At 38.4% G+C, this 13,189-nt stretch overlaps 1 protein-coding gene across 1 annotated transcript in view; it reads right to left on the bottom strand.

Moving 5' to 3' along the window:
* The window catches only part of Dnah7 (dynein axonemal heavy chain 7), a 249,661-nt gene that overhangs the window by 118,663 nt on the left and 117,809 nt on the right, over positions 1–13,189 (bottom strand). The window contains exons 30-36 of the mRNA XM_028765706.1: positions 11,256–11,405; positions 9,933–10,115; positions 8,994–9,170; positions 6,387–6,518; positions 4,077–4,301; positions 1,755–1,952; positions 282–437 (exon numbers count right to left, since the gene is read on the bottom strand). Coding sequence (XP_028621539.1) covers positions 282–437; positions 1,755–1,952; positions 4,077–4,301; positions 6,387–6,518; positions 8,994–9,170; positions 9,933–10,115; positions 11,256–11,405 — 1,221 coding nt within the window. The remainder of the gene's footprint in view (positions 1–281; positions 438–1,754; positions 1,953–4,076; positions 4,302–6,386; positions 6,519–8,993; positions 9,171–9,932; positions 10,116–11,255; positions 11,406–13,189) is intronic.

Raw genomic sequence — 13,189 nt, forward strand, 5'->3', positions numbered from 1 at the left:
TCTCTCTCTCTCTCTCTCTCTCTCTCTCTCTCTCTCTCTCTCTCTCTCTCTCTCACACACACACACACACACACACACACACAAACACACCATACACACATATAAACACACCACACATACATACACACACCAAATCATTTAAAACAAAAACAAAAAATAATCCAAAGATGCCAATCTTTAGCTTACTGGGTTTCCGTGTTCTGATTGTGGCAGTGGTGACATGAAGGGCCCAGGATTTATAATGTCCCAGAGATAGGACAAACAGTGGGGAAAGCCCTTACCATTCTCTTGCCTAAAGGAGGGCCAAAAACTCCTTTTCTTCTTTTGTCCAGTTTTGACATGATGATATTCTGAGTTTGCGCTGCTGTAGTTTGGGCTGAGAAGTTAACTATAAGAGGTTTGTAGATGTCCTTATTGAGTTGATTTAAAAGAAAATTCTAGACAACAGGAAATAATAGAGTGAGCCACAGTTGAAACATGTTGTGTCATTTCAGAATAAACATGAAGCATCACTGTTGACAAAATTGAGTTTAACCTGACATATCAGAACAATGCAAGGAAGGAAGGAATAGGAACAACAGTTACCATGGTAACAGCGTGCCTCTACCTGCCCAGGTGCTTTGCAGGAATCTTCTCTGATTTTCACAACCACATTAATAGTACACATTACTCAACAGGAACCAGCAAGGACTGAGAGGTTAGGAAAGTTACCTCCAGCCTTAGAGGAAGGACAAGAATTCAGCCTGCCTTTGTCTCTGAATCAACACGGCTGTTTTAGATGCTCATTACTGCCTTTGTTCTTTCATGCCCAGTCATCTTTCTGTCAGCTAAACTTAAGTAACAACACTTCATTTAAAGCACAATTCACTGGAAGGCAAGTGTTAGTTAGCAGTGTGGTTCTTCATCAATATGTGTGACAGGGAAAAGTAATAGCTATATATAATTTCATGGACTGTAATGGTTTTAATACCAGTACAATCTATGACCTGGGTTGAATTTGAATTTGGTTTTTGATACTAGTGAGACTTATTGCTTGGGTATAAATGGCAAAAAGTTATGTTTTCCTCAAATTCTGCCTCAGTAAATGAATGATTCTAAGACAACTAGCATACAACCAAATATCTTTCAGAACGGTTAAAGAATTCTACTTAAGATAACTGAAGAACCAGAAACAAACATTGTCAAAAACTGGAGCAATGTGAAATGACTGGAAACCTGGGATGGAAGGCAGTCTGGCAATTGTGCCTTCCTTCCCCTTCTCTAGCTGAGATTTGGGCCATATCCGTCATGGCAGCTGGTACCACACAGCTGGGATAGTTCAAGACTCTTACTTGGGAAAGTCCATCCTCTTACTACAAAGTAACCATCCGCTGCAAAATAATTCAGGAAAGTAACCATCAAGTCTAGTTACTAAAACAGTTTTCAAGAGATATAATCTTCACCCTAAATAAGTTATTCTTATATCAAAATGAGTGGGACGGTGATTCAGTAACATCAAACAACATTAACACCTAACATATGCAGCCCACCAGAGGCAAAACTGCTAAGAGTGTTCTTTTTTTATTTGTTTGTTTAAAAGGTACATCTTTAAAGGATTTTCTAAAAAACATAAAAGGCAATTGCTCCCAAATTCCCTGCAATTTAAACAACAAACTAGTTGAGTATATTTTTAAATTAAGCCAACCTTAAACATGATTATTTTTAGGACGCCATGAATGCTTAGTCAAACACATTTACATTTCTATAGTACTCACAATGATATAAACACTCTTTCCAGTTCCTGTTGGTCCTACAAATATTGAAGGTTTTTGATGAGTGGTCAGTAAATTCATTAGAGCAGAGTAACGGATCGTGTCTAGAGTTGGCACAATGATCTCATTAAACTGTACATCTTTGGGAATTGGGGGAGTATCTGCCAATTTCTTTATCCATTGATCCCATCTTCCTAAGCCCTGTTCACAATAAACAACCAAACAGTCAAAGTTGTAAAATACTTTCAAAGGCCCTATACTTCTGTGCAATTGTAGAAGACATCAAGACCAATAAAATTCTAATGTCTACACATTTGTTTTGTTCTTTAACACAACTATCTTCTCAGTCTGAAAGTTGAATTTTCTATAAAAATGGAGAAAAAACTCGGCTTTCATCTGACTAAAACTGCACAGGCAGTGCTTGGGCATCTCAGATGTTCTGAACCCACAGCTATGACAGCTCTGTCATCAATATTGGATTCTTTAATTGCATTGACAAAATTTAATTAATCAATGGTTAAAGAGTAAAGAATTTTATTTAATATGTTGCAAAAACATGCAATAATTTCCCTAGAAGTTAACTGTACAGCACTTGACTTTAATGGTTATATCAGGCAAGATTCATTTTATGAAAATTTAATATAATTTAAAATCATTAACATATACAACTAATCAATATATACAACCAATATAACAGTATATTAACTATATTCACAATGAATTATAATATAGTAAGATTCCCAATTTGTGATTATCATGAAGATATTATGCTACCTATTTGTATCCAATTAGTTTGTAAATTATGTAATTTGATTTTTTATAATAAAGTTTCAAAATCATTCTTCTCTAGAAAAACAATATTGCCTTATCCATCCGTAATACCAATTAAGAGATAAACTCCTAGCAATTCAAAACACATCAGATGCAGACTCATCCTTCTTTGGCATTGCCAAATACTATCCACAGCTAGTCCTCACTAGTGGCTATCCTAGACAACAGATGTCTCCTCCGCTTGACCTTTGCACCACATTCGCTGAGCCTGGACCATGGCATGATGCTTTTCTGAAAAGCATATGGATTCACTGAGCCCAGCTGTAGTTTATTCATTTTGTGTGTTCTGGCAACTAGCTACGCATTTGGTGAAGACACTAAGTTTCATGAGGGCACTGAATTCACATTCAGTCTAAAAATTATTCTGCAGATTTTTCCATAACTGGTGAGGAAAAACAGTTCCTTTTCATGGTCTTAATAATCTATTCAAACATATCTTGGACCTCATATAGGAAAGGAAGGCTTAAAAATCAGTAAGTTAGAGTGTACAGTCACTTAAAGGCTATGACCTTAGAGAAACCCCTTAGAGCTCCATGTCCCAGGTCCCTCCATAAGGGACAGCTCACTCTCCCTATCTGTCCCCTCTCTGGAAATTCCAGGTTTATGAATAAATTGAAATAAAATTAGCAAATATGTGTTGGGCAGCATGAAGAATTCCCTGTTAGATGAAATTGGCAGTACAGCTCTAGAGCTATAAAAATTAGAAACTCCTAAAAATTTATCTTAAGGAAATAATCTGATGCACACATCATAACTAGTTTTTTAAAGAATTTTCACCAAAGCATTATTTATAAAAGTAAAAAACTGAAGATTTGAAAAGCATCCTGGTAAATTTAGGAAGGCCCTAGGAAATAATTCTACTGAAGAAACAGTAGTGATATGGAAAGTTTTCTCTTTATTAAGTAGGAAAAAAAAACCCAACAGAAACTGCCCATTGATTACATGACACGATCCTAATTCTACTAAGTTTATATATGTTTAAAATATTTATTACTCTTAATGTTTGTTCTAAGCACAGTGTTCATAGAAGTTACAAGAAAACCAACAAACAGAACTCAAGACTCGTAGTCCAATCCATCAGAAACTGTTGATAGGAGCATGCATTTACTTCTACAGGACTCTGTGCCTGTAATGTATGCACACATGAATCTACAAGAGATAGCCTTGAATAGCATGTAGCTGGTGCTGGGCTAGGTATCACAATGTGTAATTGTATTTAATAGGTACAATTGGTCCACTGGTTATTAGCACCTTTTATCACTGAGGAAAATTACATTTAAGAAAATTATTCCATCCAAGCCTATGCCGGAAGAAAATAACTTCCCTAAGACTAAAACTCAGGGTGTCTGGCTGCAAAGTTGGCACATCTTCCTCTAGTTCACACCATCTGCTCATGTGAGCCGTGAGGGACAAATGACCCCAGAGCCACCATGTGCTCCGTCTCACTGGAGACTCTGCCAGGCTGGCAGTTACACATCTTGTTTCAGAACTCACCTCCGGGATAAACTGATAATCATATACTGTTCCCTTCTCAGGAAATGGCACTGTTAGTGCCTTTGAGGATGTTTGCTCAGTACCACTCAGTAATTTAAACTTATTTCGAGTTAGGTCTGAAATTGGACCTTCCATTAGCTCTCGGAGGATCTTATTGAATTTCAGACGATCATCATCTGTACAAGATGCACCAACAGACCAGATCAATGAAAACAGAAAAATGCCCTGCGTTGGAGAGATGAGAAGATAGGGTGCAATTAAAAGAGATGCTTCAGTCTTTCCTGATGGCTTAAGTCATCATCCAGATTGATATCTCTGAAAGGAAGTATGTGAGCTACACCATAATAGCAGGTCATCTAAGGATTCTATAAGAATCACTTTCCCCCAAATTATGTCTCATAAAATCTTTAAAGTGATGCAGTGCAGCATAAATTCAAGCCAAGGCAAACCTTACAACCATGATTCTAATAAATCATGTGTTTCAAACGCCTGCTACAGCTTTTTTCTGAAAGAACATTGAAGTAACTTTGAGGGGCTGAAAATTCAGACACATTTCATTTCAATTTTGATGCATGTGCCCTGGACTTAAATAAAACAAATCTTCACTTTTTTATTTGAAATGCTATCTCAGCATTAATTATATAAACTAGATTTGCCATTCCAAAAGCATCAAGCTTCTATCAAAGCAAATGCACGGAAGACTAGACCCACCAATTAATTGGATGACAAAAGTCTGCCTTCTTTAAAATCAAGTCTCTTTTTAAATGAACAATCACAACCATGCTAAGAAAAGCTATTGCTTTTAATTCTGTTTGTGTAACATTTAGTTTATGTGAAAACTTTCTCAAAAATACTTGTCCCTAAATTAAAAGCTAGCTTATTTTTTTCATAAAATATGCTTTGTAAGAATCACACATTGGCCAAATTATGCTATGAGCATCATATTAGTATTTTTATCTAAAATTTCTATCAAGGTCTATTGATATCTTCAGTAATGCTCACAAATTTATATTATTTTTAAATTGTGTGCCTGTGTGGGATATGTGCATATGAGCATAGGTACTGACAGATGTCCCTGCAAATAGCTTCCTTGAGTCACCTGAACTGAGTGCTAGGAACTGACCTCTGGTCCCATGCAAGAGCAGCAAGCTCTCTTAACCACGGCACCATCTTTCCAGTCCTATAGTACTATTTTTCAAATCTCTTAGCTTATGATACAGATTAGTGGTAAATCACTAGCCTAGCATGCCTGAGGTCCTGAAGTCAGTTTCTAATACTGAAAAATGAAAAAATAGCTACATAAATAAATAATATTTATTTGACAAATGTCAACGTAGAAAATAATAAATCATGGCTTGGGGAAAAGCTTTGTGACAGAGACTACCTTTGCAGCTGGTCAGGGCTGGTTTCAGTGGCAGACCCCCACTGATCTGCACTGTCATCTGTTGCTCAAAACCTACAACCCTAGTATCTCTACCAGTACAGTTTTCCTAACAGTACTTTGCATTTGGTGCTTAGCCTCTTCCTCCTTCTTAGGCTCCTACAACTTCCCTTTCTTGGACCCTGCTAATTAAGGTTGAAGTCTAGCATTGTCCAGATAGCTCTCTGAGCTGGGCAAATCAGGAGGCTCCCTTTACCAGCAGGGCTTCCCTTTCTCTGACCTTGTCTGGGCAGCCTGAATCTCCACTTTCTCTACCTGTTCAACTTCCTCTTTCCCCTTCCTCTTTTCCTGATAAGAACCCAACCAGCAAGTACCTGGGATTCCTGTAAAGCCTCTCCATCTAAAGGAGGCATTCACAGAACTTTAAACTCTAGCCAATAATTTTCATTTACTCTGAAAACTTCTTCCCACTCTCTAAAGTCCATATATACAACATTCACCCAAAATAAAGTATATGCAGACAATGCAGACAAGCTAAGATCTTCTCAGAGAGCTGTTTCATTGAAGATCATCAGTGAAGGCCTTTGCCTAAAAGAGTTGTAACACTAAGATCCACAGAGAAGGCCTTCTCTCTATATACTCTCTGTCTCCATCCTGTAACACTCACTCCTAGCTGGACCAGATCCTGTAGAACCCCACCCATTCAGGATTGTTCTTCATCCTTCTAGCTTAGTGTGCAGAAGCATCTGGATACCCTGAGAGGCAGGAAACAGAGGACTCAGAACCACAGCTGGACCCCCAAAACGCATATCTCATCCCTGAGTTCAATTTCAGGAGCAAAATGGGTCTCATTGATTAGAGGGTTTGGGTGAAAGCAAAAGACACTTATTTTTCTACTGCAAGACCCATAAAGCAATGAATCACCTCACCTCCAGTAAAGAGAAACTTTCTCGGTCATTTCTTTCCTTTTGTTTGTTTTCATCAGCAAAATCATCCATAAAACAGTCTATGAGATTCATTAAGGATCGGACCAAGTTTGTATCTGATGTAGGAGAGAGCTCCTGGAAAATCAGAAGGAAGGATCTGTCAAACAAATGAAGCCAAGCACCAGTTTATCTGCACCTCCTGTTTATGGAGCTGGTCTAATCCTATCAGGCACAGACTCTATGAAAAGGTATTCTTGTGTTTCCTATTTATGAAGGGAAACTGAGGCTCACATTCGTGTCTTCTCTACAGTGACTACCATGCATCAGTAACATATACTCTTTTTATAATATGTATGCGTGACCTGCATATACAATGGTACCCATGTGGAAGTCTTTCAGGAAGTGCGTGTTTTTTCACCATGTTGAGGCAGGGCAGGGGCACTTCTTCTGTCCCTCTATGCCCCTACTAGCTGGTCTGTGAGCTTCTAGGTGATTGTCTTGCCTCTTCTTCCCATCCTGCCATTGACATTTTAGAGATACCTATCACATCTGGCTTTTTGTGAGTTCTGAGAATAGAACTCCGGTTTGCCTGGCAGATGCTCTTACCCACTGAGCCATCTCAGCAGCTGGTGATATGTACCTTTTATAAAACCTCTCCAGTTAAAAGTTATGTGTTTATATTAATCAAAGGCATAGATTCTATCCTTTATTAATTTTAGAGATCAAACTATGAAAGAAGTCAGAAATGACACTTAATTTACCCGTAAGCAATTCTTTAAAAATAAAATCCACTTAAAGATTTGTTTACAATCCATAGCTATAGGTTCAGTAAACCCAACTCCATGATAGATTTCTGACTTGACTCAATGTCAGTAGAACCACACACTATTCACTTTACGTTTTTGGCATCTCACTGTTACAACTATATAAAGTTAACCAGGAAACACACACGTTTCCTAACCACATTCTCACTATGCACTCGCCATCTTCCCTTCTAGCAGCTCTATCCCAGCCTCCATAGGTGCAATCCTTTGTGGTTATCAGGTGAAAATTCACCCAGTGAAATCATCTCTGAGGACCAGAAGTGGCAGGCTTCCTAGTCAACCACTCATTCTCATAAAAGTTCCAGACCTCAGGACTGAGCTTCTAGCTAACATGGGACTGAAACTGATGGGATGCTCCAACACAAATGGTTCCTCCTAGGCAGACACGTATTGTTATAATGACTATTCATAACTTCTGTAAGAGAGAACAGAAGTCAGAGTACGTTAGAAAGTGTACATAAAAAAGTTTGGTTTTGTATATAGCCAAGGTACATGTCCATGATGTAGAAAGTTCATTTCTTTGTAGGACTTAAATTCTCTGACAGTGGTAGGGAAAAAGAAACACGAATTCTTTATTTTGTTTTCTTATGACTCTCAGAGCATGTATGTTTAGATGGTTTGGAGTATAGTTACTTCCTGTTTGTAACATTCTTAGGTGCCAGTCAAGCTTCTGAAAGAACAGTAATACCATTTTCTCATCAGTATCTTGCACATTCCTCAGCCGCTGCCCCAGATACACTGGTTTCTATCCTCACATGTGTTTACCTGGAAGCCCCTATTTTCCTTCTTATCTTTCTACCAAGAATTTGTTTTAGAAATTTTGGAAAAATAACACACAAACATAAACACATACACACACATGAAAATATAATATACAACGGTTCACCAGAAATAAGAGATAACTGTTAGGCTGCAACCTCTGCACGTCTATGCACAAGCTGGGAAACACAGTCTGCTCTCCTGCCCTTAAATCTGCCTGCACTGAGAAAACTTTTCTGCCCAAATGGAGAAAACTCCAGGCTAGCAAGTTAATACACCTCCAAGTTTCTATCAATCCACCCAAGAGTGCCCAACCAGGGGCTAAGTTTTTCATCATGTATGGACACAATCCCAGGTGTTAGCTAACACGTCATCTCTCCTCACCTAAGCTCTATAAAGTCTCCATGCTTTAGCCTGGATGTGTGACTCCACTGATCTCCACCTGAGAGATTAGTGGACCCACCCAAGAACTGCCTCCTAATAAACCTGTCTTTACCTACTTTAAATCTGGTCTAATCTGACCTATATCTGTGTCATCCAGGGAGACAAAAAAACAAAAAAACAAAACAACAAAAACACCCAATCAATAACATCTAGATATTGTAATATTGTAATGCACAAGGCTAGGTAGGCTTTTTCATTTTTAAGAAAGAATAATTGCACTGATAACACTGTCTCCATTTCTAAGATGCTATACTTTGCCTGTTTTTGGAGAATGATTGTTATGAACTCAAGCCTTTTTATTTTAGTCTGAGCTGAGGTTTTAGCAGGGAGTGCTGGCATATGCCTGTAATCATAACACTTGGTAGGCAGAGGTAGCCAGACTGCAGGTACAGAGCAGCCTGGACTCTAGGCATAAGAAGATTTGTACAAAAGAAAAGGAAAAAAAAACAGAATAAAATGGAAAAAAAATTCCAGTTAAACTTGCCAAAAAGTATGTTGTCCATTAGCTTAAAAAAAAGTTGAGATAAATACATTTAATTCAAGTTTTCCATTTTTTAGATCTTAAAATTCCTGTTTTTCTTACCTTTGTATGCCTTCTAATGAATTCAACAGAAAGAGGGACCATTCTATCAAACAGGCCTTCTATAAACTCCTTCTGAATGATACTGACGGACTGTGGTAAAGTGTTTATCCAGGACACCATCAGTGGTCTCCAGCCTAGCATGTGAGGCTCCATGTAGATCATGCCACACCGGGAAACCTGCAAGGACACGTATTGCTTAACGTTCAAGTAACGCTCAAAAAGCTCCAGTACTACTGCACTAGGGTCAGTCTGCTCACATGACAGGTAAGGGACAGGCATCACTTGAGGTGGTTTTAAGGACACTTTCCTGAAACGTTGTGTGATTGTAAACAAGTAGATACTTTCTGATAGATGGAGGTTGGAGGTCACAAGATGTATAACTGTTCCCAGGCATCTAGTCATGGAGGCTTTTCTGTTTTATGTATCTCAAGAACAAAGATCACCAAGTCCTTTGCTAACCTCACCACCGATTCAGTTTGGCCACATGCAGTACCTGACACAGTGGACTCTAAGAAGCCTCTTGTTGACCATCAGATTTTCCATAACGATAGAAAATCTACTTCTAATCACTGGGACAGAATTAGGTGGGGTTAAGCAGGGAGTCCTGTACACAAGACCTGATTTCCTTCAGAGCATTAAGATGAGTTGGGATATCTGTTTTTTACAACCCTATAGGGACAAAGACTTGATTTTATATAATTCCATGATCTTAGCTTATGTGTGTGATTTTGTAAAATGATCCAAGATAAAAGAGAAAAATAAACAAATTACTAAATCTGCCATGGTATGTGAGCAGATAATGCCTGCTCTTTCAAAACCACAGATTGTTCTCACAATGAAATGTAAAAATACATTCAATTTAGAGTAAACTACCAAGTAAAAATAAACATTTGTAGAAATTGTGCAATTCATAGTCAGATGCCAAAGTTGAGACCTTACAGTGGCAGGAGAGGCGACTTCTAGATCCATCGGTTCAAAAATCAGGTTCATTTGTGGTGACATTTGAATAATCTCCCCACTCATCAAACACAGCTTCTTGTTGTCATCCAGCACAGTGTTCATGTTCTCAATCCACACCGCATCAACTGGCCCATCAAAGATTAACCACTTCCTGTCTGGAGTCTACTTTACATACAGAGTGAATAAAGGACATATGTAATGAAGGAAACAGATCAATGATATTTTAAAATTTAGAAATATAATTTATTTTACCATGAAAACATAAAACAGTACTCCTTAAAATGAACCATAAACATTCATGTACATGTATATACATCCATGCAGGCACATGGGCACATGAGTATCACACACACACACACACACACACACACACAAGCATAGATGAAGAAGCCTACATATGCCATGGACAAGACAAAACTATAACATCTTTACTTGATTCAATCTTTTCAATGTTTCCAAGACTAAATACATGTAAACTGTTTTTAAAATATTAGAACTGAAATATTATTGATAGGGAAAACAAAATGTTCATTCAAATATGCCTGTTCTTAATAATCACTAATAGAACTCTCTTATCATGAATTCTATTAAAAGATTTTTATAATGTTAATGACTTCTATGCACCTCCCTGCTATTCAGTATATATAGGGTACAGCTCTCTGTACAATGTAATATAAGCTATGTAATGGCTCATGCACAGAGGTCCCCCACGGCCGTTTCTATGTAAATGATGCATCTCTTTACATTGTCTAGAAGCTCCATGTTACATTCTTCTGGGCCTGAGCACATGCACTTTGGACTTTGCTTATGAGTGTGACAGTCACCCCCATGAAACAAGGCACAGTAGAGACACCAGTCCTGCAATGTTTCCTGCTTTCCACAGTGCAGCCTCTTCTCTTCCAAGCATACTACATGGAAAGTGCTGGAACACCGGACATTTTTGTTCTGAAGTATTTCTAACAAGGGTATGACAAGGGGAACAGCTCAGACTGCAGACAGAAATGTCGTCAGAGAGGAGGCTATGTGACACATTACTCAAATCATCCTCTCTTCTGACTCCGGAGAACTCTATAAAGGATCTTCAGGCCAGAGGGACCAGGTGCAGGGTCTGTGCTGTTCTTGTATGTGCTACCGACATTCCTCATAGAAATACCACCAAAACCTCCAGTAACATGCTTTCAATAAATATCTTAAAATGTAAATAGAAATGTTTCCTTGAAATAATAGGGAAAGAATCAGATACTGGTCACAGGACACATTATAACCTTTTAAAAATCTACATGTGAAAAGACAAACTCTTACCGAGGAAGCTGCAAATGCTCTGAAGCTGACAGCCAGGACCCCATCAGACCACTCATGGGAAACTAAATCAAACTGCCCATAAAGCTGACCCATGGTGACAGACTTGGGGTTTAAAACAGTTATTTGAACCTTGTTTTCTTCCATTAGTCCCTTAATGAAAAAGAAAAAACAACAACAACATTATTTTCTTCAAAGGATACTATCTTTCCTCATTGAAAACATGGTTGTGTATATAAAACTATCTTAAGAAGCCCACAAAGAAGCTGCCAAGCAGTAAGGAATGCGTTTAGCAAGGTTCCAAAGCACAGGGATTGGAAAGAAATCCTCTCTATGTTCTCTGTAATGCCAGAGATCAGCTGAAAAGTCAAGCTCTAAAGTGTTTATAACAGTATTTTAAAGTAATTAAATACAGAGGGGGTAAATTAGTAAATTGTGTTCAGTCTTATAATCTGAAATCAGAGAGAAAGATTTGACAACTGCTTTTGGTGAAGGCCCAGACAGCAAGTGATGTAGACTTCTGTTGTTCTCGCTCCCTTTCAGATAAAAAAAAAAAAAAAATTGTAAAAACTGTTGACACTTTTCTGAATTCATCGACATTACAAAAATAAGCGTTGGCTGGATTTAGCCCGTGGGCTGTGAATTGCTGACCCTTGCTACAGAATGTTCTCTGAGAGAAAATAAAGAGATGTAATGATGGAGACTTCCCACGGAGTCAAAGACTTAATATTAGTAAATTGCCCATTTTGGCCAGAACCCTGGCTCTGTGGCATTATTATAAGACATGTTGACACCCCTGGGGGCACATAAACCTTGTTTTTAAATTAGCAGAATTAATTTTTAGAGCAAACTCAAATTTACGGAAAATCAAATAGGAAGTGCAAAGCCTCAGGAACCCTCCCTCTGCCTCCCTGACGACGCCCCTCTCCCACACCAGCGCTATCACACACTGGGTGGCACAGGTGTTACTGATGATTGTGTGGAGATGCACTATTATTGAGCAAAGGGCATAACTTATATTAGTGCTGACTTGGTACTTAGGTTTGTGGGGTTTGCTAAATACACCCTGATACGTGACCATCATTATGGCATTGTGCAGAATAATGTAAGTTCCTTAAAAATTCCCTGTGCTGAAGCTTTCCTTAGTCATTTATTTTATATGCAACAGCATAGCAAGTCCATTCTTACCAGTACTGCCCAAGCTTTGATGAGACACAAACCAGTAAATCAAAGGGCAGATGTGTAAATAATTTTCTTAAGTAACAAGACAACGCTCGAAGTCTTTGCTCTCTTCCCTGTGCCTAGAAGAGCTTTACCATGGAACTTCCCCAGTATAGAAGTCTGCAGAAACTGTAGCCATTTTTAATCAGGATAAAGTTGCTCCCCTTTATTTTTATAAAGCCAGGTTTTATTCCAAAGGCCAGTGAGAAGCTGTAGGTAGAGTATGGTAGCTAAGGAAACAGTGGTGTTATTCTTAAAATTTCCAGAGAATGAACAAATCATTCGGACTTAGCAGAACACCAGAAAACATGCATATCTCCTCTTCACTCCTTCCCCTCACTCAAAAGTGCGGTGCCTTCTCCTTTCAGAGACTTTATTTGTGTGTGTGGTAAAACCAATCATGTCATAACAGTGATTACAGTAGCACGAGCAAGAATGCAGACAAGCTAAACACAGGGAAGGGAAGATAAGAAGGCAAGCTGGAGGTTAAGAACAAGAGGGAAACGGAAAAGAAAGAAGAGAGGAAATAGTGTGAAAATAAAAAAGGTGGAAAAAGTAGCGTGTCAGTTTATGACAATAGACATAAATCTCCTTAAATTCTCCTATAAAATAGAAAGACCAGATGTGAACATGAGTGGACACACATTCCCACTCCTGACTCTTTGTAATTGGTACCCAGTGGCAAAGGGAAAATTGGTTCCTAACAATGGCATGAC

Source organism: Grammomys surdaster, unplaced genomic scaffold (genome assembly GCF_004785775.1).
Source record: "Grammomys surdaster isolate TR1022 unplaced genomic scaffold, NIH_TR_1.0 165, whole genome shotgun sequence".
NCBI classification, from domain to species: Eukaryota; Metazoa; Chordata; class Mammalia; order Rodentia; family Muridae; genus Grammomys; species Grammomys surdaster.